The sequence below is a fragment of the Pithys albifrons genome, chromosome 6 (assembly GCF_047495875.1).
Source record: "Pithys albifrons albifrons isolate INPA30051 chromosome 6, PitAlb_v1, whole genome shotgun sequence".
NCBI lineage: Eukaryota > Metazoa > Chordata > Aves > Passeriformes > Thamnophilidae > Pithys > Pithys albifrons.
In genome coordinates, this window is record NC_092463.1 from 25,448,576 (window position 1) to 25,476,126 (window position 27,551).

Genomic DNA, 27,551 nt, shown 5'->3' on the forward strand with positions numbered 1-27,551 from the left:
AGGGAAATTGGTTTAATTTCTTGCCAATCAAATCAGAGAAAAGTAATGAGAAATAAAACTAAATTTTAAAACAACTTCCCCCCAACCCCTGTGCTTTCCTGGGCTTAACTTTACTTGCAGTTTTCCCTCCCTCCTCCTCCTCAGTAGAGCAGGGGGACAGGAACGTGGTTTACGGTCAGTTCACCATGTCTCTGCCACTCCTTTCTCCACAGGGTAAGGACTCCTCACGCTCTTCCCCAGCTCCAGCATGGGATTCCCCCACACAGGAGACAATCCACATGAAGTTCAGCATGATTCCTTCCCACAGGCTACAGTTCCTCATGAACTGCTCTATCATGAGTCCCTTCTCCTCAGGAACAGACTTGCCCCAGTGTGGGACCCCCACAGGCTCACAGGTCCTGACAGTACACCTGCTGCAGCATGGGCTCCTCTCCACAGGTTGAGAGGACCTGCCAGCAACCTGGTACAGCACAGGCTTCCCACAGGGCCACAGCCTCCTTTGGGCACATGGGCTGCATGTGGGTATCTGTTCCACTGTGGATATCCACGGTCTGCAGAGGCACATCCTCCCTCATCATGATCTTTCCCATGAGCTGCAAGGGAATCTCTGCTCTGGTGGCTGGAGCACTTCCTCCTCCTCCTTCTCCACTGACCTTGGTGTCTGCAGTTGTTCCTTTCACATATTCTAACTCCTCTCTCCAGTTTCCACATTCTTAACTCTCTTATCCCAGAAGTGCTCAGCCTTGGCCAGCAGTGGATCCATCTTGGAGCTGGCTGGCATCAGCTCTGTTGGACACGAAGGAAGCTTCTAGCAGCTTCTCACAGAAGCTCCCCCCATGCCTCCCCTGCTAAAATCCCCTTGCCACACAAACTCAACACACATATAAACTATTTTCAAAATTCTAATACATAATATTCTTTAATATACCAAAGGTCACTACTCTGCAGAAACTGTAAGTTTGCATTTAACCCTGTCCTTAAAAGACAAAAGTTCACATCAAGAATCAGCATGGAAAACAGAAGCCTGCTGTTATGGTTTCTGTATCATGGTTCCTGAAGTTAGCAGGGAGCATGCCAACTACTCTATCACTTAAGAAAACAGTGGATGAAAGCAGCAGAGATTCACCTTAACAAATGAGCATTCACAGTGGTTTTTTCTATAGCTGTATCTGTTCTGCAAATAAAAGGTCAACATTGTTCCTCTTACCCCTTCAAAACCATTCTCCATTGAAAGGAAAAGGCAAAATGCAGCAATCATACTTCCAGGATTATCTGTCAGTTGCAACATTAACCTGTAGTTAAATCTGTCAATAGACAGCAGCCCACAAGGGTTGTTTGTTTATATTAAAGGTAAGTTTCAAAACCTCTCTTGCCCATATAGGATGACAGATGTAAAAGTGAAAAGAAGCTTCTGCACAGATTTGGGAGATCTGCACCAAAGTTAGCATCAAGTCAGATAAACAATTTATAGTTTACAAACACTCTGCTATCAGCATGCAGCCATTAACATGCACATCTACTCTGCCGTATGTCTGGCAGACTAAAAGGGAGATAGCAAAAATCTCTTAGGGTATCTCTCAACTTCACATGACTAATTTTACACAAAACTGTAGGATGCCCTCCCCTTTCACCCTCAGCCCATGTGTGCCTTCTGTCTATAAATTCAAGTGAATAATTTATTGATTCTTTCGACAGAGATTAACCAAACCCATACTTTTGTTCCTCCCCTTAACCCTTCTAGCAAGCCATGAAAACTTTCTTACTTTTTTACTAAGTTACGCTCAAAAACTGAAAACCCCACAAACTGCAAAAAGCTAGATGTCAGCCATGGGGCATCAGCACCATACTCCTATTTCCGCTAGTAATACAATGTGTTTTGCTGGAAGAGAAATACTAAGCTTGACAACTGCTTTGTTTCTTACTGATCAAGAAAAGGGTGTAACACCATAATAAAGCATTTCTAACTTAGCATCATCTAGAATGACTTCTAACAAGCAGGGAGATAGATTAACAGAATACAAAGAAAAGCAACATTTCCTTTTCCAAAGCAGGCCAACTAATAATAAAAAGATAAATTAAATGAATCCAGAAACAAAACAAACAAACAAAAAGGCAAGAGGACTAGCTAGTTATGTCAAAACTGGGGATGAGATTTTTAAAATTTCATTTGTTACCCACTACTATTGGACAGAGCAGTCCCCATTACAAACTGTGTTGGGAATCATCCTTGCAGTATTACTGTAAGGAACCTGTAATAACAACAAAAACCAGTAGCAGCAGCTGTCCCTGTATTGTCAAATCCTGTACATAATTTTATCTCCCAGCCCCTCTCTTCACTTTTCATGCTGCAACCAAAACCACAAGTAACCCCTCCTTAGCTGGACAGGCAAAACAAGTTTATCACATTCAAGAGCCTGAAATCAGTGCTAATCCCTGTACCACTGACAAGCCAGAAGAGCTCGTAAGCTGTCACATCGATGGTAGCACAGCTCTGTCTCACGTCTCATACAGCTGAAGGACCTTGCCACGAATGACACTTTGCATACTAAACAGCAAAATAAAACAGAAAGAGAATAACCACATAACACAGCATGTTAAACTGGTATGACACAGTTTTAGCTCTTGTTAAACCCCACAAGACACATAAGTTGGTGCCATAATGTATTTAAATAAAAAAAATAGTCCAAATCTGGTTGCTTCAAGTTAAACCAAAGATGTACATTCCCGGAGCAAAACTAGTCAAGTACAGGTGCTCAAGGACAGGTACCAGAACAAGGCACGCACATCACTGCACTTCACTAAGACCCACAGGTTCTAGAACCTCAGAGTTTGCAGCTCTGAGATCTGCTGAGCAAGAACCACATTGCTGTGGTTAACCGACTTTTTTTTTCACGACTAGGGCACTGCAATTTAAGACTGTTCTAATGGTAGCTAACGCTTGCTGGAATATTAAAAAAAGACACCATGGCCCTCTGAATTCCCAAACTCGGGCTGAACAAACACCTACAGCAACCCAGCTCCAGCTACCTCAAACCTCTGAAACTACACCTAAACCCAGTTGTAGCTGTTCATGGACAAACATCGGAGGGCATGTGGTTTCAGATAAAACAGGCCTTCGGGTACACTTTCTGAATTTTTTTTCTCCAAACACGGAGAAACCGTAGCCTTTTTCTCAAATGAAACAGTCCTTCACAACACCATCAGGAATTCTGATTAGTAGAAAACTGAGGTATGCAACTCATTGGGACTTCCCACGCAGCTTTTTAAAAAGTCACAAATATTTTCAAAAAGGCACAAACTTTATTTTGGCAAGATTTTTTACGAGTTTTTTTCCCCTTTTCTACTGTAATGCTGAGTATCCTCCACGCTTTTTTCTCGCCTGACACTGAAGATCCCTCGGCCTGTCCAAGCCCCTTTGCCAGCGCTGCCCCCTCCCGGCAGGCGGCAGCCCTCCCGTCCGTTCCCTCCCCTCCCCTCCCCTCCCCTCCCCTCCCCTCCCCTCCCCTCCCCTCCCCTCCCCTCCCCTCCCCTCCCCTCCCCTCCCCTCTGAGATTCTGGGATTCCCTCCCAATCGCGCATCCCAGCACGGGAAACTTCGCTGCCCGTATTTCCAGCTCCGGAGCGGGGGGTAAATCAGGCAAGCCGGGGAGCCCGACGGCCACGGGGAGGCAGCATTAACCCAGCCCGGGGTCTGCCACGGCACACGCGGCCGGTCAGCGGAGCAAGGGCCCGGCGGCGGCGCGGACCGAGGGGCGGAGGAGGCGGAGGCCGCCGGGGCCGCTGGTCCGTGGGGAGGCGCCGAGGGCAGAGCGGCCCCTCCTAACGCCGCCTCGGCGGGACGCGACGCCGCTGCCCAGCCCCGCCGCGGGGGATGGGGCGAGTCGCTCCCCCGCGCGCCGCGGGCCCGTTACCTGCGCGCTCCGGCCCCGCCGCCGCCGCCACCACAAAGCCGCGAGGGGCGGGCGGAGGGGCGGGCGCGCGCCCGCCGCCCCCGGGAGCGCGCAGCGGCGGCGCCGCGGCCCGAGGGCGGGGCGAGCCCGCGGGGCTGGGCCGGGGCCGGGGCCCGCCTGCCGGCGGGGAGGGCGGGGCGGGGCCGGGAAAGGTGCGGGCCCCGGAAAGTTGCGGGCCCCGAGGGTGTGGCGGGCCCCGAGGGTGTGGCGGGGCCGGGCGTATCCCCTGACCGGGCAGTTGTTTCCTTTCCGGGGTGTTAGCATTGCGGTGCTGCCCAGGCACGAAATTCCCCACTAAGGGACGCATTAACTACAAATGGAGAGACAGACCCTGCCAGGGATATCGAGGAGAATGTAGTGGTGCCAAAGTACTGGTTTGGGAAGAGGCCATATGGATACGGGATTAAGCCGAGGAGTTCTTTATGAAATCTGCACAAGTGGGAAGGTTGCCCTTTGCGGGGAAAGAAAGGGGTAGATGGAGACTTAAGGAAGATTTGCCACAGATATATATAAAAGAGACTGTCAGCAGGAAAAACGAATTGTGTTGAGGTGCACAGATCTGAGGTTTGAATATTGTGAGACAAACTTAATAGTTTCCTAACAAGATCAGAGGTTGTTTTCTTTTAAGGAGCAGGTGTTATACTACTCTGTAAACATCTATGTAACTTACATGGATTCTGACCGTTATTTTTCAGTTTGTTCATGCAAACATTCTTTTTGTTGCAGTTGACACCTTCTGCAGAAAACATTTTTAAGTGACCAGTTCCTGCACTCTCTGATCAACTCGAAATTATCTTTGGTGTGGAACTACTGTAGCAAGGCCACCTTAATACTGTATTTGCTATTTGTACCAAGGGGAGACCTGCACCTCTGGAACTTAAAAGTAGCTTCAGCATCTGCTTTTTGATGATACGGAGCACTGGAGACCTGATGATCCTGGACTATTTATTGAGCAGCAGTCTCAAAGAGCCAAACCAAGGGAACTAAGGCAAATGCTAATGAAACACTGGAGTTGAGATTTTAATTACTTAAAGGTCAGCACATTCCAGGTTTATTAATTTAAGGGAGTTATTCTGTATTCCCACAGCAATCCCCACTCAGCTCTTCCATAGATCAAAAAAATTACATTACTTTTTGATTTGCTGATGCATGCAAATGATACAACCCAATGTTATTCCTGAGTATTATGCCCTTTTGCAACCAGGGTCTTGGTCTTTAAACACTTTATCGACACTTCTCTGTTTATTTTCTATGTTTCCATCTTTTTCAGTAGCAATAAATCTGTTGCTTTTCTCTAATCTTTGTTCTACATTACAAAAGGCTACATTTCCTTTAAAGCCTGAAACCTCTATTCAGTGAGCAACATTTGTTGCTAAACTATCACAAAACAATTGCAGTCACTCTGCAAACTACCGTATCGGAGTACTGGTATGGCTGAACTGTCTTATCCTTCAGTCGTGCTGCCTCTGTGAATAATCCCACGCTGTCCCCCGCGTTGTGCTCTGTCATCTTCTGGAAAAGTAGTTTGGGCTTGCTGAAAGCAGTGCTTGGGGCCGTCAGCACTGGTGCTGTTGTCCCAGAACTTCAAGCCCATGCCATGGCATCGTTTTATTTACTAAGATGGTCCAACAGGCCCCAGCCGTGGTGGGGAGCAGGACTGAAGTGTGCGCTGTATGGCACCAGCCCCGGGCGGGAGGACACGGCCCGAGCCCGAGGGGGTGACCAGCCCTGCCTTCCCCCGCCGGCTCCCCGACAGCCGCCAAAGCCTCGCTCCCCGCCCCAGCCGGGGCTCTCCCAGCGCCAGCCGCCCCGGCTCTGCCCTGAGGGCAGGCTGCCGTCTGCCCCGCTGGAAGAGCCCGGAGAGCCCTTTTCCCCCTGCGATGGGCAGTCCGCGCCGCTGCCCGGGGCCGCCCTCTGCCCGCCGCCTGTCAAAGGCCGCCGATGGCCCCGGCGCCCCCGCCCCCGGCGTTCGGCCCCCCCTGCCGCCCGCAGATAACCCGGCTCCGCCGCCCCCCCGGCTCCCGCCCAGCGCGAACTCGGCCCCTTCTCGGCAGCCGCTTTCCAGGCGCCGGCTGCCGCTCGTCGCCGCCGCGGCTGGGTCAAGGATGGCTCGGCAGCGCGGGGGTTTTCTGCAGGAGGCCTCTCACCAAGTCGTCGCCGGAGGCTCGGCGGGTGAGTGGGCGCGTTCCTCCTGGGCGGGAAGGGCCCGTCCGTCCCCCGCCGGCGCTCCGCCAAGTTGGGGCGCAGAGGCAGGCGCGCTGTCCGGGCGGCGCAGCGGCGGCGGGGAACGGCCCGGAGCAGCGGCAGCTCCTCCCCCGTCGCGCGGGGCGGGCGGGCCCCGCTGGCGGCCCCCGCTGGCGGCCCACGGCTCCCCGGGGGCCCGGAGGCGGCTTCTGTAGCGGTGCTCGGGCCCTCGAGAGGGGCGAAGGGGCTGAAGGGCGCTTCTCCCGCTGCACGGGGTATCTGCGCGGCGCACGCCCCGCAGCCCCGCGTGATAAGCGCGGCAGGCGCGCCCCCTGCAACGGCTCGCGGGGCTGGACCGCTCCCGGGAGCGAGCGCACAGCCGGCATGCGCCTGCGGGACAGACAATGTGGCTCCCCTCCCCAGGTGCCTTCCCCGTGCCACTCTCTCCTTGCGTTATAGGGAAACCGATGCAGGGCTACTGTGTTTCAGTGGGTTTTTTTAGATACTTTTAGGAATGTCAAGGTTGCTAGTTCATCACTTTATTTGCACTGCAAACTATAAATGTCAAAACGGTACATTTCTGTTTAGCAGTGAGAGCATTGCTGGTTATTTTTTTCAGATTTTTTACCTAAATCGAAGTACATCTGAAGTATTTAAGTCAGACCATAATTTAGGGGATTTTTACACAATATCCTGCTCTTTCAGTGTATATATGCATATCCTGTTAATATTTCAACTATATAGTGTGTTTTTGAGTGTTCTTTAGTGTTTCTTGAGTTCTAATGGTGTTTGTCATATGTTTTACATGAAAGAGGAAAGCTGCATTGTAATGCTTCAGTGTAATGTCTGCAAGGAAAAGTCTTCTGTGGCTGACGCCTGTGTGGCTGTGACACTACATATGAACTGGTCTTTTATTTTCAGCCTTCTGCTGTGGAAGAGATGTAATAGTAGAAGTGAAGAAGTCTTCTCTCTTGATCCTTCCAGTGTATTGTATGACTGTTTATGTAGCTCTTCTGCAGCCTTCAAAATTCTAAAGCTTTTTTAGATTCTGCTTAGTACCACTCCGCTATTCCTTTAGGAGAGAAGGAAGGTTTAATCTGTCCTAGACTGTTGAAGACCCTTCATATCTGAAGCGATACTGAAGTGTTTTGTCCCCAGATGTTTTCCAAGATGACAGATTTATCTGCCCACAGCAGTGGGCCTGTGCCTTAGTGATTCAGATTGATCTAATGCAGTATCTTACCATCCTCTGGCAGTAGCCTGTTTTTGTTACGGGCTCTCTTTTCCTCTTGTAAGAACAGACTGTCCAACACACCAGAAAGAAAAATGACATTTAGATAAACACAAAGTGTTACAGAAAGACCAGAATTGGAAGAAGAGTGTGTTTGAGGGTGATACAGAGAAAGACAGAATGAAAAATATTTGCTGATGTGGTAGGCATAAATTTTAAGGTGAAAAACCTCTCAACTCAGGGACAACTGATCTGTACTTAACTCAAAAAGTATATTGCAAGAAGCCTGTTGTATCTAGTCCAGAGGCGTAATACTAAAGATGCTTGCATCCTTTTGCTTAGTCTCTTGTCAGGCAGGCAGATTCCTTAAGTCCATTGCTACCCTTAAATATGTACAGAAATTTCTACTCACTGGCTTTTAAATAAACCAAAACCGACTGTTCCTTAAGTCTGAAAAACATTAAAATTGTACCAGAGGGATTGTTAGATGTGGGAGTTCTAAGGTGTTAGAGGGAGATGTCTCAAACTTGAAGATTTGCTTGACAGATGGTTAAAACTCTATGGTGTCTTCCTGCTAATGTATAGAAAAGGCAGAAGAGGAAGGCTGTAGCTTTGAGATCTTCAGTCTAAACGTTACATTTCTCAGTCAAGAGTGGATCCAACATGAGAAGGTGGAAGCAGAAAAAAAAAAGGATGGAGGGCATGAGTTGTTGACAGTGAACTTAGTATTTCATTCTAGTGAGGGATTTGGTTGCCTGACCTTAGTTTCCCAGTATTACTTTGACCACCCAATATTGCTTTTGGCTGCCGCTGCAGAAGGACATAGGACTCTTGTAGGTGCTTTGTTGTGTTTCCTGGCCATGTGAACCTCATGGACATCCTGGAGTGGCTTTGCTGTCTTACTGCAACCTAGTATTTAGAAGGAAACTGAAAAAAACCCCAATCATTGTTAGTTAAGCACAAGAAACATGTGAAGCTGTTTCTAATAAAAATGTTGAGAGCTGGAATCTGTCAAAAAACAGATAAGAATGTAGTGACATAGTTGGGAATGAATGACACAGCCCAATAGATGTAATTGAAGGGTCAGAAATAACTTTCTGCATAAGTTAAATGAGAGATTATTTAGCATCTGCATGTCTGATGCAAAAGGATCTGATAAGAAGTAATTCTGCTAGGTCGAGTGGAAAATTGGTACATAAGCCTAAACTGTCGGAACAGGAAGAAAGGGATTTTTTGATGCCTTAGGAAGATGACAGGACTTGTTCATGGACTTAATAAAGACAGGGCTAAAGGAAAGGAGGAAATCAAGCGTGACCCCTAGTCTACAGGACTGATAAAATGAAAGATACTGGCATGCTGAAGGAAGGAGAAAGGATTCAGTGTTTTAAAGGAAAATAACTAAACATACAGTTGGCTGTCATAGGTGTTTCTAAGTTAAAGATAAACTTTAATGTCTCTCCACTGTAAGTGAACTGTAAAACTCAAGTATGACAGATCTCATGCATACTTTGTCTGCAGCAAGGGATGCATCTGCTTTCGTGTGGCTTGTAATCTGACTTCATGTGAAATGGAAAGCTCTGCTTCCTGAGGGTGAAATAAATCTTATATACCTACAAAATCTTACTTGGTCTTGGCTTATGTTCGTTCTGCTAGCATTGTTTGCTCCTGTCTTTCAGATTCCTGAATGTAGGTTAAAAGCATAATTGAAAATACTTGGGTTTATTTGCTTGTCTGAGTAAAGAACAAGACTCTGATTAAAATGTAATTGGGACACTTTGTAAGTTCAGGCCCTTCTAGTACAGTGAACTTCAGGCATATTCTTATTCTCTAGTGGTTAATTAGTAAGCTAAGGCATGTGTGGAATTTATAGTAAAACATTAAACAGAAAATAAACTTTCTAAACTGTAAGAATCACTGTGAAAAGAATAACGGGAGAATCTCTGATTACCTTAGATTTATAGCAATTCTTCAAGAGGTTATTTGAGATGTTCAGTCAATGCAGGGTTCAAATCACAAGAAGAATTGTTTCTCTAATCCACACGGATCAAAAAAATCCTTGTTTTGTCTGCATGTACGGAAAAGGCAGAACTTAAAACAATGGTGTTGCATACAAACTCGATGGATATTTCTTTCCTAACAAAGAGGAATTGAATAATGCAAAGTATGTTATGTGATACCCAGATCAGTTTGTCAAGAAATCCCTGTAACAGTGTTGAGGCAGCTTGAATGATGAAGTGCAAGTGTCATAAACAATTGCACAAATGGCAAAGTGAAGGCAAGGGCTGAATATAGAATCCTAAAGGTTTTAGGATGTTTCTACTGGTGTAGGTGTATTCTAGTATTTTTAATAACAAAAGACTGCAGATGGAGACATTTAGCTAAAACCATAGGTAATGTAAATAACATTTAATTTATATATATTTTTATGATCACTTCTCTGTCTTCCATACATGTGTAAATAGCAAATAAACATTTCAAATTTTGAATTTATTTAATATATGTAGTAAATGATAAATACAAAGATGGCACGTTTTTCAAATCTTTAATATTTAACTGATCTTTAAGTACTTTACTGCTATAGTTCAGTGTGTTTCTCTGCCTAATTCCATTTAATAAATGAACATGAACTGTTGGCTTTCTTACTGCAAAATTAATATGGAAAAGTCAGAATAAAATAAGCTTTGGAATGAAATAATTACTTGGTAAGAGTAATTGAAGCTGGTCTCTTTTTTTCCGAAGCTTCATTCCTCATATTTTCATGTAACAGCAGGGTTTCTGCCTGACTGGACCTCTTGATTTGATTTTTTTTAAGAGTTGCATTTACAGCTGCATTGAAACCTAATAGGATTTGGGAGTCTAATTCTTTTAAGCTCATTTGAAAATCCAAATCTTTTCTTTTGAGAGGTGTTTTATTTCAGTAGTAGACAAAGTTGATTAACCTGGATAGCAGCAACTCCTTTGAACCAGATCTCTAAGCAGGAAAGGCACTTGTTGAAGTAAGACTGGCAAATGCAAATACAGTATTAAAAACAGTGTTTGGTCTTCATATCCTGGAGGCATTAGGCAGACAAACATCATTACAAGGTGTATCCAGCATACTCTGTCAAACACCTTAGGTTATTTGGTCCCTATCAATGGGAGAGAGAGTGGGATAGATGTACAGGAAGGACTTTAAACAGAAGGAAAATTGTCTAATCCGTCTCCTCCTCCCCCCTCCCCCATGTTTAAGTAATTTGGTTTTTGTTTGGTTTTCTTTTTACAGTTTTCTGGAAATTTAAGTTAGGAGGAGTAGTCCGTGTTTTCTTGAGTGCTTTTTTGCTTGCTTTTAAGCCATGCAATTTGCATTCCCATGTTACTAAAATAAACAATTAATGCTCAGAGGTAATTTCAACTATTTAAGGACTAGTAAATGTCTTGACTTTAAACCATAATATTTTAAAGTGCTTAAACCTTCCTTTCTCTGAAGTCTCTTAAGGTTGAAATATTATCTGAGGCCACAGTATATGCTCTGTGTTTTGCACCGCCTTGATTTGGTGTTTCAGATGTTAACAAAGACTATATTAAAAAGCTAATGATGGGAAGTAGTCAAATAGTGTTAGTTTCAAGGAAACATTCTACAAGTTAAAGTACTCCAAGGGAATGCACTTGCTGCAACCAATGAAGCCAATTTTCTCTGCTAGTTGGAGAAATTAATGGTGTGCTTATGTAGTGTTGGGCTTGGAAGTTTGGAGGGAAGTTGCTTGGTTGACAATATGGAGAGGAGAACTTTGTGTGAAGAGAAGACCAAAGGAAAGTTAAGTGTGTGTAAGATGAGATACCAGATAACCTCAGCTTCCTCTAGTATGCCTGTAGAAATCAGGAGGACATAGGAACAGCCAGGAAGTTAAGACTTGGGAAGATTTCTATCTGTTTCTGCTCACACAACCATCTGCCCATACCCGTGTTTTATGAAACATGCTGAAAAGAAAATGTAAAATGTCTTTGCAGGGTGTGTGCAGCCCCTCTTGCTTTCATCATTACACAGTTCAAAGAGGAGAACACAGTATTCAGAACAGTTTGACTTCAGTGGACCTCTGGGAGTAAGGAACAGCCACCAGGGAAACTCAGAGAAACTGATGTTAGTTTTGAAGACAGTATGGTTGAATTGTTGGCTTTGGTCTCCTTGGCACTTAAAACCCATGTAACCTGATATTTTTCATCTCATGAAAATATAGCTGCAGACCAGTGACCAGCTAGTTGAGGGTATGCAAAATGCCATGTAATGAACCGTTCCCCAGTGGAAATTTTTAAGAGTGTTTCCCCACCTAGTACAGTGTTTCAAACTTCAGTCTCTAATGTTTTTAGTCTCTGAGCTCTCCCTTTTCTACCAGCTGATAATACTAAAAATACACCCCTGAATCTGAAAGACAGATTGGATTGTTTGCTTCATATGCTTCTGACTTAATTAAATGTTGTGGGGTTGCCTTAGAAAACCTTGTTTAATTTTAGTGGAAGCTAATGAAATCCTTAGGAGTTTTCATGCGCTGTGCTGAATATGCAAGCTGAAAGCTAGCAAAATTCCTATAAATTTTCAAACAGTTGCGTAATTTAAAGAAAGAATATCCTTGCAATATAGTTTTAGTTTAAAAGGAACAAATTAAAATTTCTCTGTAGAATCATGGAATCATAAAATGGTTTGAGCTTGGAAGAGACCTTAAAGATTATTTAATTTCAATCCCCCTGCTATGGACAGGGATGCCACTCATTAGACCAGGTTGTTCAGTGCCACATCCAGCCAGGCCTTGAATGCTTCCAGGGATGGGGCATCCACAACCTCTCTGGACAACCTGTTCCAGCATTTCACCAGGCCCTGAGTAAAGAATTTCTATACACCATTTGATCTGAAACTTCTCTCCTTCAGTTTAAAGCCATTGCCCCTTGTCCTGTCACTATCAGTCCATATAAAAAATCTCTCTTCCTCCTTTTCATAAGCCTTCTTAAGGTAATGGAAGGCCACAATAAAGTCTCCCAAGAGTCTTTTCTTGTCCATGCTGAACAACCCCAACTCTCTCAACTTAACTTTGTAGGAGAGGTGCTCCAGTTTATTATCATCTTAGTGGCCCTCCTCTAGGCCTGCACTAATAGGTCTACATCTTTCTTGTGCTGAGGATCCCAGAACTGGATTGCAATACTCCAGGTGAGGTCTCACAAGAGCAGAATCACCTCCAGCAGAATCACTTCCCTCTACCTGCTGGCCATACTTCTTTTAATGCAGCCCAGGATATGATTGGCCTTTTGGGTATATTGAGCGTTACTGGCTCATGTCCAGCTTTACATCCCCAGGAATCCCAAAGTTCTTCTCTGGAAGACTGCTCTCACTGACTTCTTGTCCAAGTATCTACTCATGTCTAGGATTGCTCTGACACAGCTGCAGCACCTTGCCTTTGAACTTCATGAGGTTCTCATGGGCCTGCTTCTCAAGTTTGTGTAGGTTCCCCTGGATGAGATGCCATTCCTTTGTTGTGTCAACTGCAGGGCTCGGCTTCATGCTTTCTGCTGAGGGTGCACTTGATTTCGCTGTCTGTGTCATTGATGAAGACTTTGAAGAGCACTGTTCCCAAGACAGAGCCCTGATGGACACCACTCATCACCAGCCTCCACCTAGATAGAGAGCCATTGACCAAAACTCTCTGGCTATGTCCAGAGAGTGTTTAGAGTGAACTGATTTTGTTTGTTCAAGCCATTGCAGTGCACTAACAAGTTATGAACACTCATTTGGAACTCTTAAATGTGTTCCAAGCTATGTGGGTTTTTAAAATGTAACAACTTTTATGTGGGAACAGGTGCACTCTTGGCTGGGTTAGGAACTGGCTGTATGGCCGGGCCTGGAGAGTGGTTGTGTGTGGTGCTGCATCCAGCTGGCAGACAGTCACTAGTGCTGTACCCCAGGCATCAGTGTTGGGCCCAGTCCCGTCTAATATCTTTATTGATAATCTGGATGAGGGGATCGAGTCCACCATCAGTACATTTGCAGATGGCAGCAAGTAGGGGAGAATGTCAATCTGTTGGAGGAAAGAAGAGCGGAATCCAGAGCTATGATGTGCGACAAGACCAAGTGCAAGATCCTGCACTTTGGCTGCAACACTCCCATGCAGCACTGCAGGCTGGGGACAGAGTGGCTGGAGAGCAACCGGGCAGAAAGCAGCCTGGGGGTTCTGATTGACAGGAAGCTGAACGTGAGACAGCAGTGTGCCCATGGCATCCTGGCCTGTATGAAGAATAGTGTGACCAGGAGGACCAGGGAAGTGATTCTTCCCCTCTACTCAGCACTAGTTAGGCTGCACCTTGGTACTGTGTCCAGTTCTGGGCCTCTAAATTTAAGAGGCATATTTAGGTGCTGGAGCATGTCCAAAGCAGGGCAACGAGGCTGATGAAGGGAATGGAGCACAAGCCCTGCGAGGAGTGGCTGAGGGAGCTGGGGTTGTTCAGCCTGAAGGAGAGGAGGCTCAGGGGAGCCCCTATTGCTCTGTACAACTACCTGAAAGGAGATTGTAGCCAGGTGGAGGTTGGTTTCTTCTCCCAGGCAACCCAATAGGACAAGAGGGCACAGTCTTAAGCTGTGCCAGGGGAGATTTAGGTTAGACATTAGGAAGAAATTCTTTGCAGAGGAAGTGATCGGACATTAGAATGGGCTGCCCAGGGAAGTGGTGGATTCAGTGTCCCTAAAGGTATTTAAGAAGAGACTGGATGTGGCACTCAGTGCCAACTTTGTCTAGTTGGCAAAGTGGCGTTGGGTCATAGGTTGGACTCTGATCTCAGAGGTCTTTTCCAACCAAGTTGATTCTGTGATCCTGGGGTTAAGATATGATTTAATTTTTACATGTTCATGTAACAGTGACAGAAACGAACTTAGAATTTTCATAACTTCTGACATGTCATGACAACTTTGTACGCTTACTACTTTCTGTAAAAACTGGGACCCTGAAAAGAAAAATATTTTGGTCTGTGGACTCAGAAATTGCTTACAACAAACTGTATGTTGAACTGGGGAGTTAAATTTCAGACTAAGCTAGTGTTGCCTTGCTCTGGTACTGACTCTTGGTTTAACAATCCTGCAGCAACTTCATCAGTCCCACTTTGTCTTTCTTCCAAGAGCAACACTGGGGAAAGTGAGTATTTGGCTCAGCTTTATTTAGTGTGGCATGCTAGCCAATGGGGACAAAACTTCTTGTACTCAGAATCCTGTATGAGTGTGCAGTAAGATGCTTACCCTTCAGAGTTTGTATATATGGTGAGCGTGAGAGTTTTATGAAAGGTTATCAATTTTCTATTGTTTTTAGTGTAACAAGTTTGTTCTCAAAAAAACCCCAACCCTCCCCTCCTTTCCTATCCCCCCAAAATACCACAATCCTATCAAAATGACCAACCTCAAACCTGGAAAACCGAGTAGTTATTTAAGCTCATTCGTTCTACTCTCCACAAGATGGCAGTGTAACACTACGAGATGTTAAATGTGCTGTTTGCTAAGGGTCACGGATAAAAATGTGTGTTGAAGCTGTTGCAGATACGAAAATTAGCATGTGTAATTTTGGATGATAATATATGAAATAAAAGCCCAAAGATGCAAAAAAAAGTAATGACCAATAAATGCTGATTTCATATGTGTACTGCAAACCCAATGGCACTGAATTTGACTTCTGTTGAATCAACCACAAGAATTGCAAGTGGTCGTCAATAGTCATAAAGCTATCACATATAAATCAAAAGACTGGAGAGAAACTCCTGTCCTGGTATAATCAATATGCAAATCGCTACTGATTTCCACTGTGAGGAGTTTCGGTCTTGAATATTTTAATTTTACTATAGATTTTATGTGATATTGTAGAAATCTCATCAAACTCTCAAATGCCCATCTATAAGCAAAGTAAAGACTGCTGCGTTACACGTTGCTGTAAGCCTGTCTTAACTACCTTCAAGTATTCAAAGGAATGAGTCTTAAAGCAAAGCATAAAAGCTTAAAGATATATACTTCTTCAAAACAAACTATAAAATATTGTTGTCAGATTTTCAAGTTCAATAATGTTGTAAAATAGTATGTATTGTACATGTAAAAGTAAGTAAGTAGTCAAAATGTTTATTACTGGAACATGCCTGTTGTAAAGTTTATGGGCAAAAAGTGCTGTGTCTGCAGAGGCACTTCTGAAGCTGTTACAATTTCCAGGGTTGTATTGGCATAAAGAACAACGATTTTTCATTACTGTGTTTATTGTTTCATCAGTTGTCCTTAGTGACTAATGTTCATATAAAAATCCAAGTTAAATTGTCATAGTGCAAAAGCTTATTATGTAGTAAGAATAAACTTCTACTGTATAGCAACAAAGTATGTCTTTTGATAGCATTACACATGTTTCTGTGACAGTATTCTGGAAGAGAAAATGAAAACTGATTCTGGTTATTTCTGTGCATAGAATCTGGCATTTCTGCCTGTTAAGTGATGAAATTGCAAATTTTCTTTGAACTCTAGCTCAGTTTCTGTGAAGGTATCTTTGATGTCCTTTTTATACTTGTAAACATTTTTTTATGCTTGCTCCTTTTCTATTTCATCTAACAGGGTGGGAGACACTTAAAATCATATCTCCAAAACTGGAGGAACTCATCTGTTACAAGACTGATCCTGAAATTCTCTCTGTAAAATGGTTCTATTAACCTAAACTGTTCCGTCTGGCCTAAGTATTATGATTAGGGTTGGTATGAATGAGAAGAGCTAGAAGGGCTTAGGACAAGTAGGAAAAACCCCTCCGTTTTCAGATAGCGATGTGGCTTCTAGGATATGGAAGTTTGGAAAATCAATATTGCTGTGAATGGATTATAGGGATGTCTCTTAAGTATTTTCAAGTATCCAAATCTTGATTATAAAGGCCTTAAATCTGTTCTGCTTCAACTGCAGTTGAAAATCTGTAATTACTATTTTTCCCCTTGGAGGAAACGAACTGGCATTGCTGCCTGTGGAAATCATCACTAGTCCTGTTGATGGATAAAGTAAATCAGTACTGGTTTTTGTAATGAGAAGTTCTCACTCTCTGATACCTCATAATTATTTGTGCAATAAGGTGCTAAATATATCAGTCCTTTTAAGATAGTAGTTTCTCTGCTGAAAGTCTAGTTCAGGTCAACTGCTTTGCTAGTGTTTAAAGTTGAATAGTTGCAGGATAAGTACCTGCTGTTTTTCCTGCAGCGTGTCTTGTCCTGGGGACTCATTGCAATTAGATATATTTTCACCAACATCTGAAGGAGGTAAATAATGTTTCAGTTGTCTACAGTGGTGATTTTCTGATAAGAAAACAAGGTCATAGCTGCAGGAGTCTGAATGTGGTTGAGAAATCCCACCCATACAGTAGGCAAGGAAACATGGGAGTAATTGGCCTTTAGATCTGCTTCTCCATCACTGAACTCCACTGCTAACAGCTGCTTTTGTTTTTCCTCTGGATCATTTTCAGTCTGTCAGATTTTGTCAGTAAACATAGTTTATGGGTCATCTTTCAGTCTTTAGTCAATGGATCATTTCCCAGTTCAGGGTGCTACCCTAGTTTCCTGGGCTTTTTGCTGTTTTTATTCTACTGAAGTGTGCAGATGTGTGGTTGATGTCCCCAAACAGCAACACTTCCAAAAGAAAAGGAGAGCCTTAGTTGGAGAAAATTCTACTAATTTCTGTTTATTTTACTCTCTCTTAGAGCCAGTTCTGAGTGGTTTTGCAAAAGGGTTAAATTTTGCTTCTTTTTCTATTTTCAGCACTTGTTTCTTAATATTTTGTTAGAGGGTTGATTTTCAAAATTAGTATATATATTTTGAATGTGTAGTAAATATCACTCAACTTTGTTTTTTCAGCTGGCTCCAAATACCATACTGAACTTGGTAAAATATGAAGGAATGGTAAAAAACTCAACCCCCCCCCAAAAAAAAAAAATCAACAAAAAATTGTTCTGACTGCCATAAGCAGAGACAGAGAACCCAAATTTAACTCTTTGTTATGGATTCTGTGACATGTGGTGTCTCTTTCAGCTTGTGGAACTATGTGATTTAGTTTCAAAACTTGAAAGTTTCACTAAAACTTGAATTTAAATCTTACCCTCAGTGTTAAAGCTTGAAATGATGAATTGTAGATGCTTTGGGAACCTAAAACTTAAACAAATTTTAAAGATTGTGCTCATGATATTTAGATGAATTTTTGTATCTGAACCATGAAGTTGTGAGTGTTTGAGGCTGGTGATACACTGCCCTTTTTTGGATTGGTTGCCTGTACCTTCTCTACAGGCAGGTTTGCAATGCTGCTTTGCATGTCATGGTGTATACACGTGTCTAACCTAACCATGTGGCAACAAGTAGAAAACAAAGCATCAGGCTGTTTATAAGTTACTAGAAGAATTTATTTTCCAAAACATTACTATAGATGCTGATCAGTGGCAGCACCATCCTGTGTATACAGCCTGATTTTGTCAGAATTGCATAATAGTGTGAAGAGGAGTGTTTGCTGTGTTCATGCTGCACGTTCAAAACACCGTGTCCATTTTGGGTGCTTCTGTGATCATATTCGTGGTAGCCCCTGTTGTCTCTGGCTTGCTGTACTAGTTCAACCTGGGAACTGTTCCTCATCAAAAAGAGTAGTCATGTAGAGGAATCAGCAGTATTCTGAGAATAAAAGACTCCTGGAAGAACACGAGAGCTTTGAGAGTCCTCATAGTTCTGCTCGTCATTAATTTCCAAGTCTGTGGTTACAGAGCCAAAGCAATGGAACTTCTAAGAAAGTACTGTTTGTGCAAACAGGAGCTTCATTCTCTTCTGCTAAATGGGATTAGGATTCTGAAGGGGATTTGGGCTCTGGAATTAAGCAGGGTGAACATGGTGGCTGCCACTTACTTATTATGCCTCTATGAGTAAAAATTTTACACAGCAAAACTGTAACTCTAACTGGGTAATGAGATAGTCCTTGCTTAAAACAGTCTTTATTGTATTTTCTTCTAAGCAATGAAGACAATAAGTATCAAGATGCAATCTGCTTTGACTGTCAGAGTATGATGACAAAAAGGAAACAAATCAATCTTTTCTGCTGCTTTTTAGCAAAATTTTCTCCTTTCTGCAAAATTACACTTTTTTATATGGTGAGAAATATAGCTTATTGTTTAGACATTTCTAAAAAGGAGGAAGAAAGCATGTGGGCTTTCTGCAAATATAAACCAATGAATGTTATTAGAGACTAAACTAAATGGAAAGAAATGTCTTATTTAGAGTATGAAACTCTTCTAAGTTAATGTCCATAAAGTTTAAATTAGTTCAGACTTTTCTTATTAGAATAAATGTTTCCTTTTAGAAAGCATGATAATCATAATCAAGACTAAATTTGTTCTGTTATTTATTTTCAAAATGGTTGTACATGTTTAGCAGACTTTTGATTTAAATCCCTAGGGATATATTGAAGACAGATGTTTGGATGACCTCATGTTTAAAGTAAAGTTATATTTGGACACTAGATTAAATTTTCCCTAAAATCTTTCCTTATATGTTGGATTGTGGAGCAGTGTAGAAAGTATTGAGAGATTCATATTGAAAATGTACTGCTTTAATTTTGAAGTAAGTTGTTAGAGATTGGTAGATTTTATTTCAGGCAACCCTCAAAAGCACAAAATGTTTGACTATGAAACAGTATGTTTACAAATTAAATATTGTTTCTTGCTGCAGAGCTAAAAGGGAAAGAGACTTCTTTAAAAGTTCATTGATTTCAAAACCAAATTTACCATGTAATTTTTACCTTCCCTTCAAAACTTGTTAAAGACCATGGTAGACTATAAAATGTATCATCAGTTGAAGATTGCATAGTAGGATATTACAGTAGCTACTCTTTTTATTGCTTTCTGGTTTTGAACATATAGTAGTTTCTCTCAAGATTCAGTTAATGTCCTGGCATGGATGACTGTGAAGGGCTTCACATGTGATAGTGAACAACATTCTGGAAAGTCTCAGTATTTTATCATCATTATTATCAGTATTGACCTATTGAGAAGATGAAAAAGTCTCTTCAATCTTTTGAAATTTATGTAAGAAATACTGGCTTTTATTGTGTTTAGTTACATAACCAAGTAATTAATTGGTTTGCTGGACTTCTGCCATTTTTATTTGTAACTGAAATATTATACTAATAGATATATGCCTGTCACTGGCAGAATTCTTTGTGAGCTGATGCAAAGGTTGCACTAAAATATTAATCGCATGCTTGGCACTTTAGAAGCTTCTCATAAAATAACTACTTTATCTGTCTCCTCTAATATCGTCTTGAAAGTCTTTTGCAGGATTTTTAGGCATCAGCAAAAGATCTTTTGGCTAGATCTTGAGAACATTTCTGTGGGACAGTGTTTTTCGTTATTTTCTGTCATTTGTGATTAGGAAGGCTGATGTAGGCAGCAGAGCTGAAATGTGTTTTATGTGGAGGTGACCTTGTTAAGTTTAGGCAGCACATGCAGCGTTTTTCAGTAACCTCATTGAGGTCTGCTGGGTTAGAACTGGAGTAGCCTTCTCCTGGGAAAAATCTGAATTGCAGTTTTTGAAGCCTCTAATGTAGGAGTGGATATTTGGTCAACAGTGGCATAAAAGTCATATCCCTACTTCATAAATAGAGTGAAAGGAGGAAATCTTATCTTATTCCTGAAAAAGAAGCATCCGTTTTGTCTTATTCTTTTAGGGCTTTTTGGTATTAGGTGATTCTTGGTAGACAATGTACATTAGGAATGGATAGTAACTGTTTTTCACAGTGTTGATCTAATCAAAACCTAACAAATGTATGCATGGTACCTATGTGATGCCATTTACCATAATCAGAAATTATTTTGCTTTTTTCATTAATTAAGATTTGGGATATAGCTTATAACTGGAAAAAAACCACAAATATTCTTCTAAAAATCAATGAAAATTAACAGTTTTACATAAAAATATGACATCTGATAATTCACAAAGCCCATAAAATAAAATTTTGAAGTGGTACATAAATGGGACTTCTTTTCTGTATTTGTATGCATAGGGATTCATTCTATGTTTATAGACCTGGAAAATCTGTAAAATGTATTATCTACCCTGTCTTGAACTTTAACATTTGATATAACCTCTTCTGTAGCATTGTACTTATCTGAAATTCAAATATTTCTGGCAGCTAAGTAATAAACAGAAGAACTGTACAAACTCTATACAAAAGTAGTTTTTGAAAATGAATAGAAAAAATTATTTAAAAACTAAAGGTTATACAAACATGGGTATGTTCTGAAGACTCCCAAGAAGCAAAAAGTTGTCACAAAATTTGAGTAGATAGCCCATAAACATCCTCTGAAAATGTCACTTGTAAATTGTTGGTATGAAGATCAGGAACAATGTAGAATGAACTGCTAAAAATGTTAGAGATAAAGCAGTTCTAGTGTTGTGGTTAGATATTGTCTAGACACAGACTTTCTAAGTTCAGAACTGTTCTTTAAAAGTATTGCAAGAATACTGAGAAGTTGATGCATAGCACTTTTAACTGGACTTGTCATTTGCTTACTCTTGCAGACCTAGAGTGAACACTTGAAACTGGGCTGAAGTAACTTTGCAACAACTTTTATGCTTGTGTAGTATAATCTTACCTTTTGTTGTTTAATGGCTTTTTCCTGGTTTTCCCATATCAATGTATACTTTCTTCAGTGCAGGGGAAAAATAATGGCCTTCTATTTTAAATAGAATACTGATTGCCTTGTCATGTAATACGTTATCACTTGCATATACAACATTCAAGGAGTTTTTTTATGATTATCTCTTTATGCTATTGAATCTTTTCACTGAAGACTTCAGGTAGTGTGCTGAGATTTGCAGGAGTAATTAGTCCTCTCTGGTGCCTTGAGACAGAAACCTGCAAGGAGAGTAGACATTTTTATTGGGATGCTATTAATGTTTTATGAAACTTGTAGAGAAGCAGGGAGAAAATCCTGAAAGGGAGGAGGAAGAGATGGTTTTAACTTCCCTAATGTGCTTTTTTGTTAAATTTTTATTTCCTCCTTGCCCTTTGTAGAAGTGTTAAGGACCCTAAAGAGTAAGTGCTATTCTGTTATTCGGATGGAGCTGTTTGCATCCTGTGTGGTGGATAAGGGTAACATCCTTCAGGGAAAACCCCTGCAGTCAAGTAGAGAGGATATCACAGTTACTGCCAGCTCAATCCTAAACTGGGCTTTTTCTGTTCAGTCTAAATCTTGTTTACATCTAAATTTTTGTTTCCTACGTTTTAATTAATCTTTATAATTGCAACTAGAACCTTAACTGCAAAACATGTGAAGAATTAAAAAATTTAGAGAGAATCAATGTTCTACAAATCTCTTATCAGGAATAGAGCTGAAACCTTGTTTGGTGCAACTGGAATTAGGAATGCTTGCTTTGTCTTTATTTTGACTGCAAACTTTACTTTTTAAGAATTAAGTTCAGAGAGAGGAACAAATCACCATATTTTATTTTGTATAATAATTGAACTGTAAAACTTGAACATATTTTTATATTTGCTAGTTGTTCTGTAAACATTTCAGTATTCAAGTTTGTAGTGTAAATGGATTTGACTATGGACAAGATTTAAACTGCTTGCATTCTGCATAAGCAAAACCTGGACACCTGTCTTGGTTTGAGATAAGCAACTGCCAACCCCCCCAAGCACAGAGAGAAAAGCCTCCCTCCTAACACCAGGGAAAGGGAGGAAAAGAGAGGGGAAAGGAAAAAAACACTTCAAACTGCGTTTATACTAAAACTACATATATTTTTCACAGAAAGAAAGAGACAATTAGAAGAGAGTACAAATATACACTCACACAAGTTTGCAACAACAAGTTCCTCACTTCTTAACGAACACACAAACTTTACTGTCTTAACTACACATTATTTAAGAAGAAGCTTATTCCCCAGGGAGACAAACTCAGGCAGAAAGGAGAGACCCAGAACAACACATTTTACTTTCCTGAGGTACCCTGTGAGCCAGGGGTGGGCCTGGTCCTCTCCATCCCCCCTGGGACAGCATCGTGCGTCCTCCCAAGAGGAGGGCTGAGAAGCGACTGCCTTAACCACTCCCACACTGGTTCCTACTTCCCTGGAGATGATGTCATAATGTGGTATGGAATACAAAATTACTGGCTAGAAGAGGTCAGCTGTTAGCTCAGCCCAGCTCAAGTCAGCTGACAGCTTCGGCCTAATCCAAACTTCAGAGCCCAAATCTAGGCCCACCTAGGTGAACCCATAACAACACCTCAGGCTTATTGAACAATTCAGAACAGACCCAGGTGATCTGAGACCACTGAAAGAATTTTGACCTTCCTTGGCTTAGCCTAGGAAACCAGGGAAACAAGAAAATCCTCTTTTTCAAGAATTTTTGTTTGTTTATTTTTAGTGTGTTTTTGTTTGGTTTGAGTTGCGGTTATTTCACCAGGCTGCAAAACTGTGTCCATTATTGCTCTCTTTCTAGGCCTTTGAATCTTGCAATCATTTTTTGCATAGTGATACAGATCAAGCACTGAGTAACTATATAAGCAGTGACCCTGGTGGTCTTCTGAAAAGTAAAATAATGGATTTTACTCATTTTCTTTCTGGGCCTTAACACATTAGCTTTCTGTGTGTATTTTCAGAGGAACTGTCATCCCTCAGTTCTAGGGTAATTGTACATGCCTGAACCATGAAATGAATTAGTATCTCAACATATCTGAACATATTCACTACTAGCCCTAGGTGGCTACTCCCTGTATGTATAAAGGAATGGACTTGTTTCCAAATTGTCTCTCTTGCTGTAGGTTTGAGCACTCTGAAGTGTCCAGTTGAAGTCAGGCAGCAACTTTCTACATGTTGCAGTGCCTAGGTTGATGTCCAGTTGACTACCAAAGATCCCATCTTATCTAAGTTACTGATTCTAACTCTACTAAAAATGCTAATTATTAAAAGTTACTTGTAAATCTGATATGATCTCTTAAGTTATGTCTCTGTGAAATCCTACACATGACTTGCATTGATATCCCAGGCTGCATTTGGACATTAGGCTAAAATGTTAGAAAACTTGCTGTCATTTAAAATAAATAATTCTACAGGAAATCGCTTTTGTGATAATTAATTATACTTCTGTTGTAGTTTACATTCTCTGTTTATATCTGTGGTGAAAAAAAATCTTTCTGTAACAGGCTGTAGAACTCATAGCTGAAAAATCTAGCAAACTGAATTTGTACTTCTAAAATATACAACCTGTTCTCAAGTACTTCTGGATCAGATGTGTTGTGTTTAGTGGTAACTGCTGTATGGTGCACAGAAGACCATCATAAATCCCTTGGAAAACTCATAATCCTGAAGTCTTGTATCCAATTTTTCCATCTAACAAATTTAAACTTTTGCAGGAAAGGAGAGCTATTCTGATGTGCCACTGGCATACTTTTCTATCAGCCCTTTCATGACTGCAATGTTTTCGTGTACATTTTCTGTTCTGTTCTACAACTTTTATTTGCAAACCTAAACAAAATTCTTTTTAGTATTTGACTTCCTCCACCCCAAGTTTGATATGTAAATCACAGTGACACCACTGTATTTTGGACTAGGCTTCACTGGCCTTTTACCAAAGGATCTGGGGTGCATGTCTGGAAAGAGTTTCTTACTTGTAATTGGTGTACAGATGGTAGTCTCCACCAACATTAAGTCCTCAGGCTTCACCACTCCTGATTTTGTTGTACTAGATGAGCTGAACTAAGCAGTTTTCTTTCTGAGCTTATTATATTTAACTAACAGCATTGCTGTTTCCTCTTCACTTTGTAGTTTAGACTTTCAAACTGCAACATAAGAGGATTGTCAGTGTTTGCCTTAGAAGCTTCTGTGGACATCTCAGGTATTCTTTTAATCCTACCTGTGAATTACTCAATTTCTCATATTTTCTGTTGAGATTTGCATCCCTTATATATTGGTCATCTTCAGCTGGCTTCCAGTTAGAGGCTGAACTCTGTCTTCTGGGGCTAGATTGAACACAGATTTCCTTCCACTGTTTAATTGCCCAGCACATAGTTGTGTTTTTTCCCCTCATTTTTGAAGGATATAGATTGACAGTGGTCAGACAGTTCCTAACATCCTTCCAGGTCTGTTTCCATTCAGTGGAAGTTTGTTTATTTTGCTTTGCTGCTGTTCAGCAAATCTAACTTTTTCTAGAACTCTGCTGGTCATACTTTGTATGTAGAACATCAGGTGATGGACATAATTTTCTAAAACATGATCTGTGCCAAGCAGGATCTAAGTGACAGGATGCACTCACCATATAATTGTGTGCTTTGTTTTCTTGTGTGTTCTTACCCTGATGGCATCAAACCTGATGATGGGGAAAATATTTGCCATCAGTGATCTCCTTCAAAGTATCTCCTCATGTATGTAGTTTAAATACTCCCTTTTTCCATACCTGCAAACTAGATAAATAGATAAATAGATAAATAGATAAATAGAGCTTTCTTCACACCTCTTGTATCCAGTAAATATATTCACTCAGTTCATTCTACTCATTCTAATGCCTAAAGCAAAAAACTCCCAAGCTTTAGACTGTCTCTTGGTGGAAATTCCCTATATATATATGAATTTTCTGTATGTTGAACTTCATTGTTTTCTGGAAATTTCCTATTCAAACTGTTCCTTGGTTGGGTTAGTCTTGTGTGCTATCTTATTTGCACTTTAGAAAACTCTCACACCAGGTAGTATGCTTGTCAGTTAGATATTTCATATATTTTCCATTTGTTGTTTGCTTTTATAGCTAGCTTGTGTTATTGGTGGGAATTAAGTTTATGAGCCCTGTTTCTTTCTTTAGTCAAAGGCTACCTATGATAATGCTTTTCTCATCTTACTGCTGTCATCTCAGTGGCTTTTGTGTCACTGTCTGGTACCCAAATTCTGGGTACATTTAAGTTGTCAGTATATTCATCTGTTGCAACATTCCTCATTGATGACCCACGAAGAAGAGAGATGGTGCTATTTATCTATACCTGTCTTTATTGTGTTGGCAAACTCTTTGAAATTATGCTGACCTTTTAGGGAACTGATCCAAGGAGCTTAAGTGACAGAAACCTAATTGCTTTTGATAGGGTAGATTTTGTCAGTTTATTTGCCTGAACTGCAGGAGCTGGCAGGGATTCCCTGTCAGTGGAGGAAGAGCAGGTAATGGTTGTGGTAGTAGCTGGCTTGTTGGATTGCTTACCTGTTTTATCAGGTGCAGTGAGTGCCAGGAACACTTCCGCTTCTGAACTTCACCCAAAGCTTAACAGACATCAGCAATTTAGTTTGCTTGCTCTATTGGGGTAGCCAGTGAAGCTGTTTGTCACCTTCCATATTTTCCCTTGTAGGACCTGCTTCTCAGGTAACCTGAAGCTTTAACAAATACCATTAAAGGAAGATACGTTTTCAAATAATCCGCAGCAGGAAAAAGGATTTTGCTCAGCTTTGTGTGAGGATTAAGAGGGAAGGCTCCACTCTTCATTTTTTTTTTCTGTTTCTGGCTTTTTGTTGTTGTTTTCTTCTGGTTTTTGGTGGGATTTTTTGAAGAAACCTTAATAAATACTTGTTTGTACTACTGGTATGCTGCTGAACAGATAGTAAATTGAGTTAGAGTTTGGGAAATGTTTCAGGCTTCATACTGAACTTTGCTCAGCATATAAACCACTTAACTGTATGTGTGGCAAAAACCCCCAGCAAATTGCAGCTATGGCAGTTGAGTCAGTGGTCATATTCTTCCTAGCCCGTAAGTCCATCACTTAAAAAACCCACCACATCTAGAACATAGATAAAACAAGGCATAAAACACTTTTAGGCATGTCTTCTGTCTTTCTGATGCTGGTCACTTGATGGCACAGGCTGAGGCTGGAGAGGCTGAGAACTTGTTTACTCTGTCTCCTTTAGGCTTTGGGATTCCTGAGTCTGATGTTTTTCTGGTACACTACACTGGTTGGTTGAACTTAATTTTTCTGCCTGACAGTAGTTCTCTTAATTTGCTCATGAAAGTTTTAGAGGCCTTTACATGTGTTTTTGTTTGCTGTATTTTCTAGTCTTTTCACTAGGTTATGTGTGTGATACTTGTACTTCAGCATTTAAGGTGGAGAGGGCAGTATTGTGCTTCTCTGCTGTCTTTTTTGGAGACTAAAGCAAATTTGCTTACTGGGACACTAAGGCTGTGTTTTTACCAGGATGATGTATGCAAACAGAAGGCCAAACATGCAGGGAGGTTTGCTATGTACAGTCTTTTCTGTAGGAAGGTGCCTTATGATAGAAAATACTGGAAGTGGTTAAATATGAGTCTGTAAGCATTGCAGGAAAGTATTAGTTGAAAAGTTCTAACAGTTTATACTGAGTCGGAAGGGACCCACAAGGGTCATCGAGTGCAACTCCTGACCCTGCACAGGACTATCCCCAAGATTCACATCACGTGCCCAAGTATCGTCCAAATGCTTTTTCAACTCTGTCAGGCTTCGTGCTTTGACCACTTCCCTGGGCAGCCTATTCTTGTGCCCAGCCACCCGCTGGGTGAAGAACCTTTTTCTAATATCTAACTTAAATATCCTCTGACACAACTTGAGGCCATTCCCTTGGGTGCTGTCACTGATCACCACGGAGAAGATATCAGGGCCTGCCCCTCCTCTTCCCTTCACAATGAAGTTGTAGACTGCAAAGAGGTCTCCCCTCAGTCTCCTCCAGGCTGAACAGACTAAGCGATCTCAGTCAATCCCCATATGGCTTCCTCTCAAAACCCTTCACCATCTTCACTGCTCTCCTTTGGATGATTTCTAAGAGCTTAATATCTTTCTTATATTGCGCTGCCCAAAACTGCACACAATATCCAAGGTGAGGTCACCCCAGTGCAGAGCAGAGCAGGACAATCCCCTCCCTCACCCAGCTGGCGATGCTGTGCCTGATGCCCCCCATGGCGCAGTTGGCCCTCCTGGCTGCCAGGGCACTGCTGACTCATGTTCAACTTGCCGTTGACCAGGATCCCCAGGTCCCTTTCCATGGCCCTGCTTTCCAGCATCTCATTCCCCACCCTGTACAAATTCCCAGAGTTGCCCCATCTCAAGTGCAGAATCTGACACTTTCCCCTGTTGAACTTTATGTGGTTGGGGATTGCCCAGTCCTCTTATTTGTCAAGGTCTCTCTGCAGGGCCTCCCTG

At 41.7% G+C, this 27,551-nt stretch overlaps 2 protein-coding genes across 6 annotated transcripts in view; one reads left to right on the forward strand and one right to left on the reverse strand.

Moving 5' to 3' along the window:
• The window catches only part of MIPOL1 (mirror-image polydactyly 1), a 184,082-nt gene extending 180,082 nt beyond the window's left edge, over window positions 1-4,000 (reverse strand). For all 4 annotated transcript variants that reach the window (XR_011698027.1, XM_071557903.1, XM_071557896.1 and 1 more), the window contains exon 1: window positions 3,912-4,000. The gene's annotated coding sequence lies outside the window, so the exon portion shown is untranslated. The remainder of the gene's footprint in view (window positions 1-3,911) is intronic.
• A 1,947-nt stretch (window positions 4,001-5,947) lies between these two features.
• SLC25A21 (solute carrier family 25 member 21) overlaps window positions 5,948-27,551 on the forward strand; it is a 242,723-nt gene continuing 221,119 nt past the window's right edge. Inside the window, exon 1 of one of the 2 annotated variants that reach the window (XM_071557904.1) lies at window positions 5,948-6,122. In XM_071557904.1, coding sequence (XP_071414005.1) covers window positions 6,056-6,122 — 67 coding nt within the window. In that variant the 5' untranslated portion in view covers window positions 5,948-6,055. The remainder of the gene's footprint in view (window positions 6,123-27,551) is intronic. The other variant, XM_071557905.1, reaches the window with a different exon arrangement.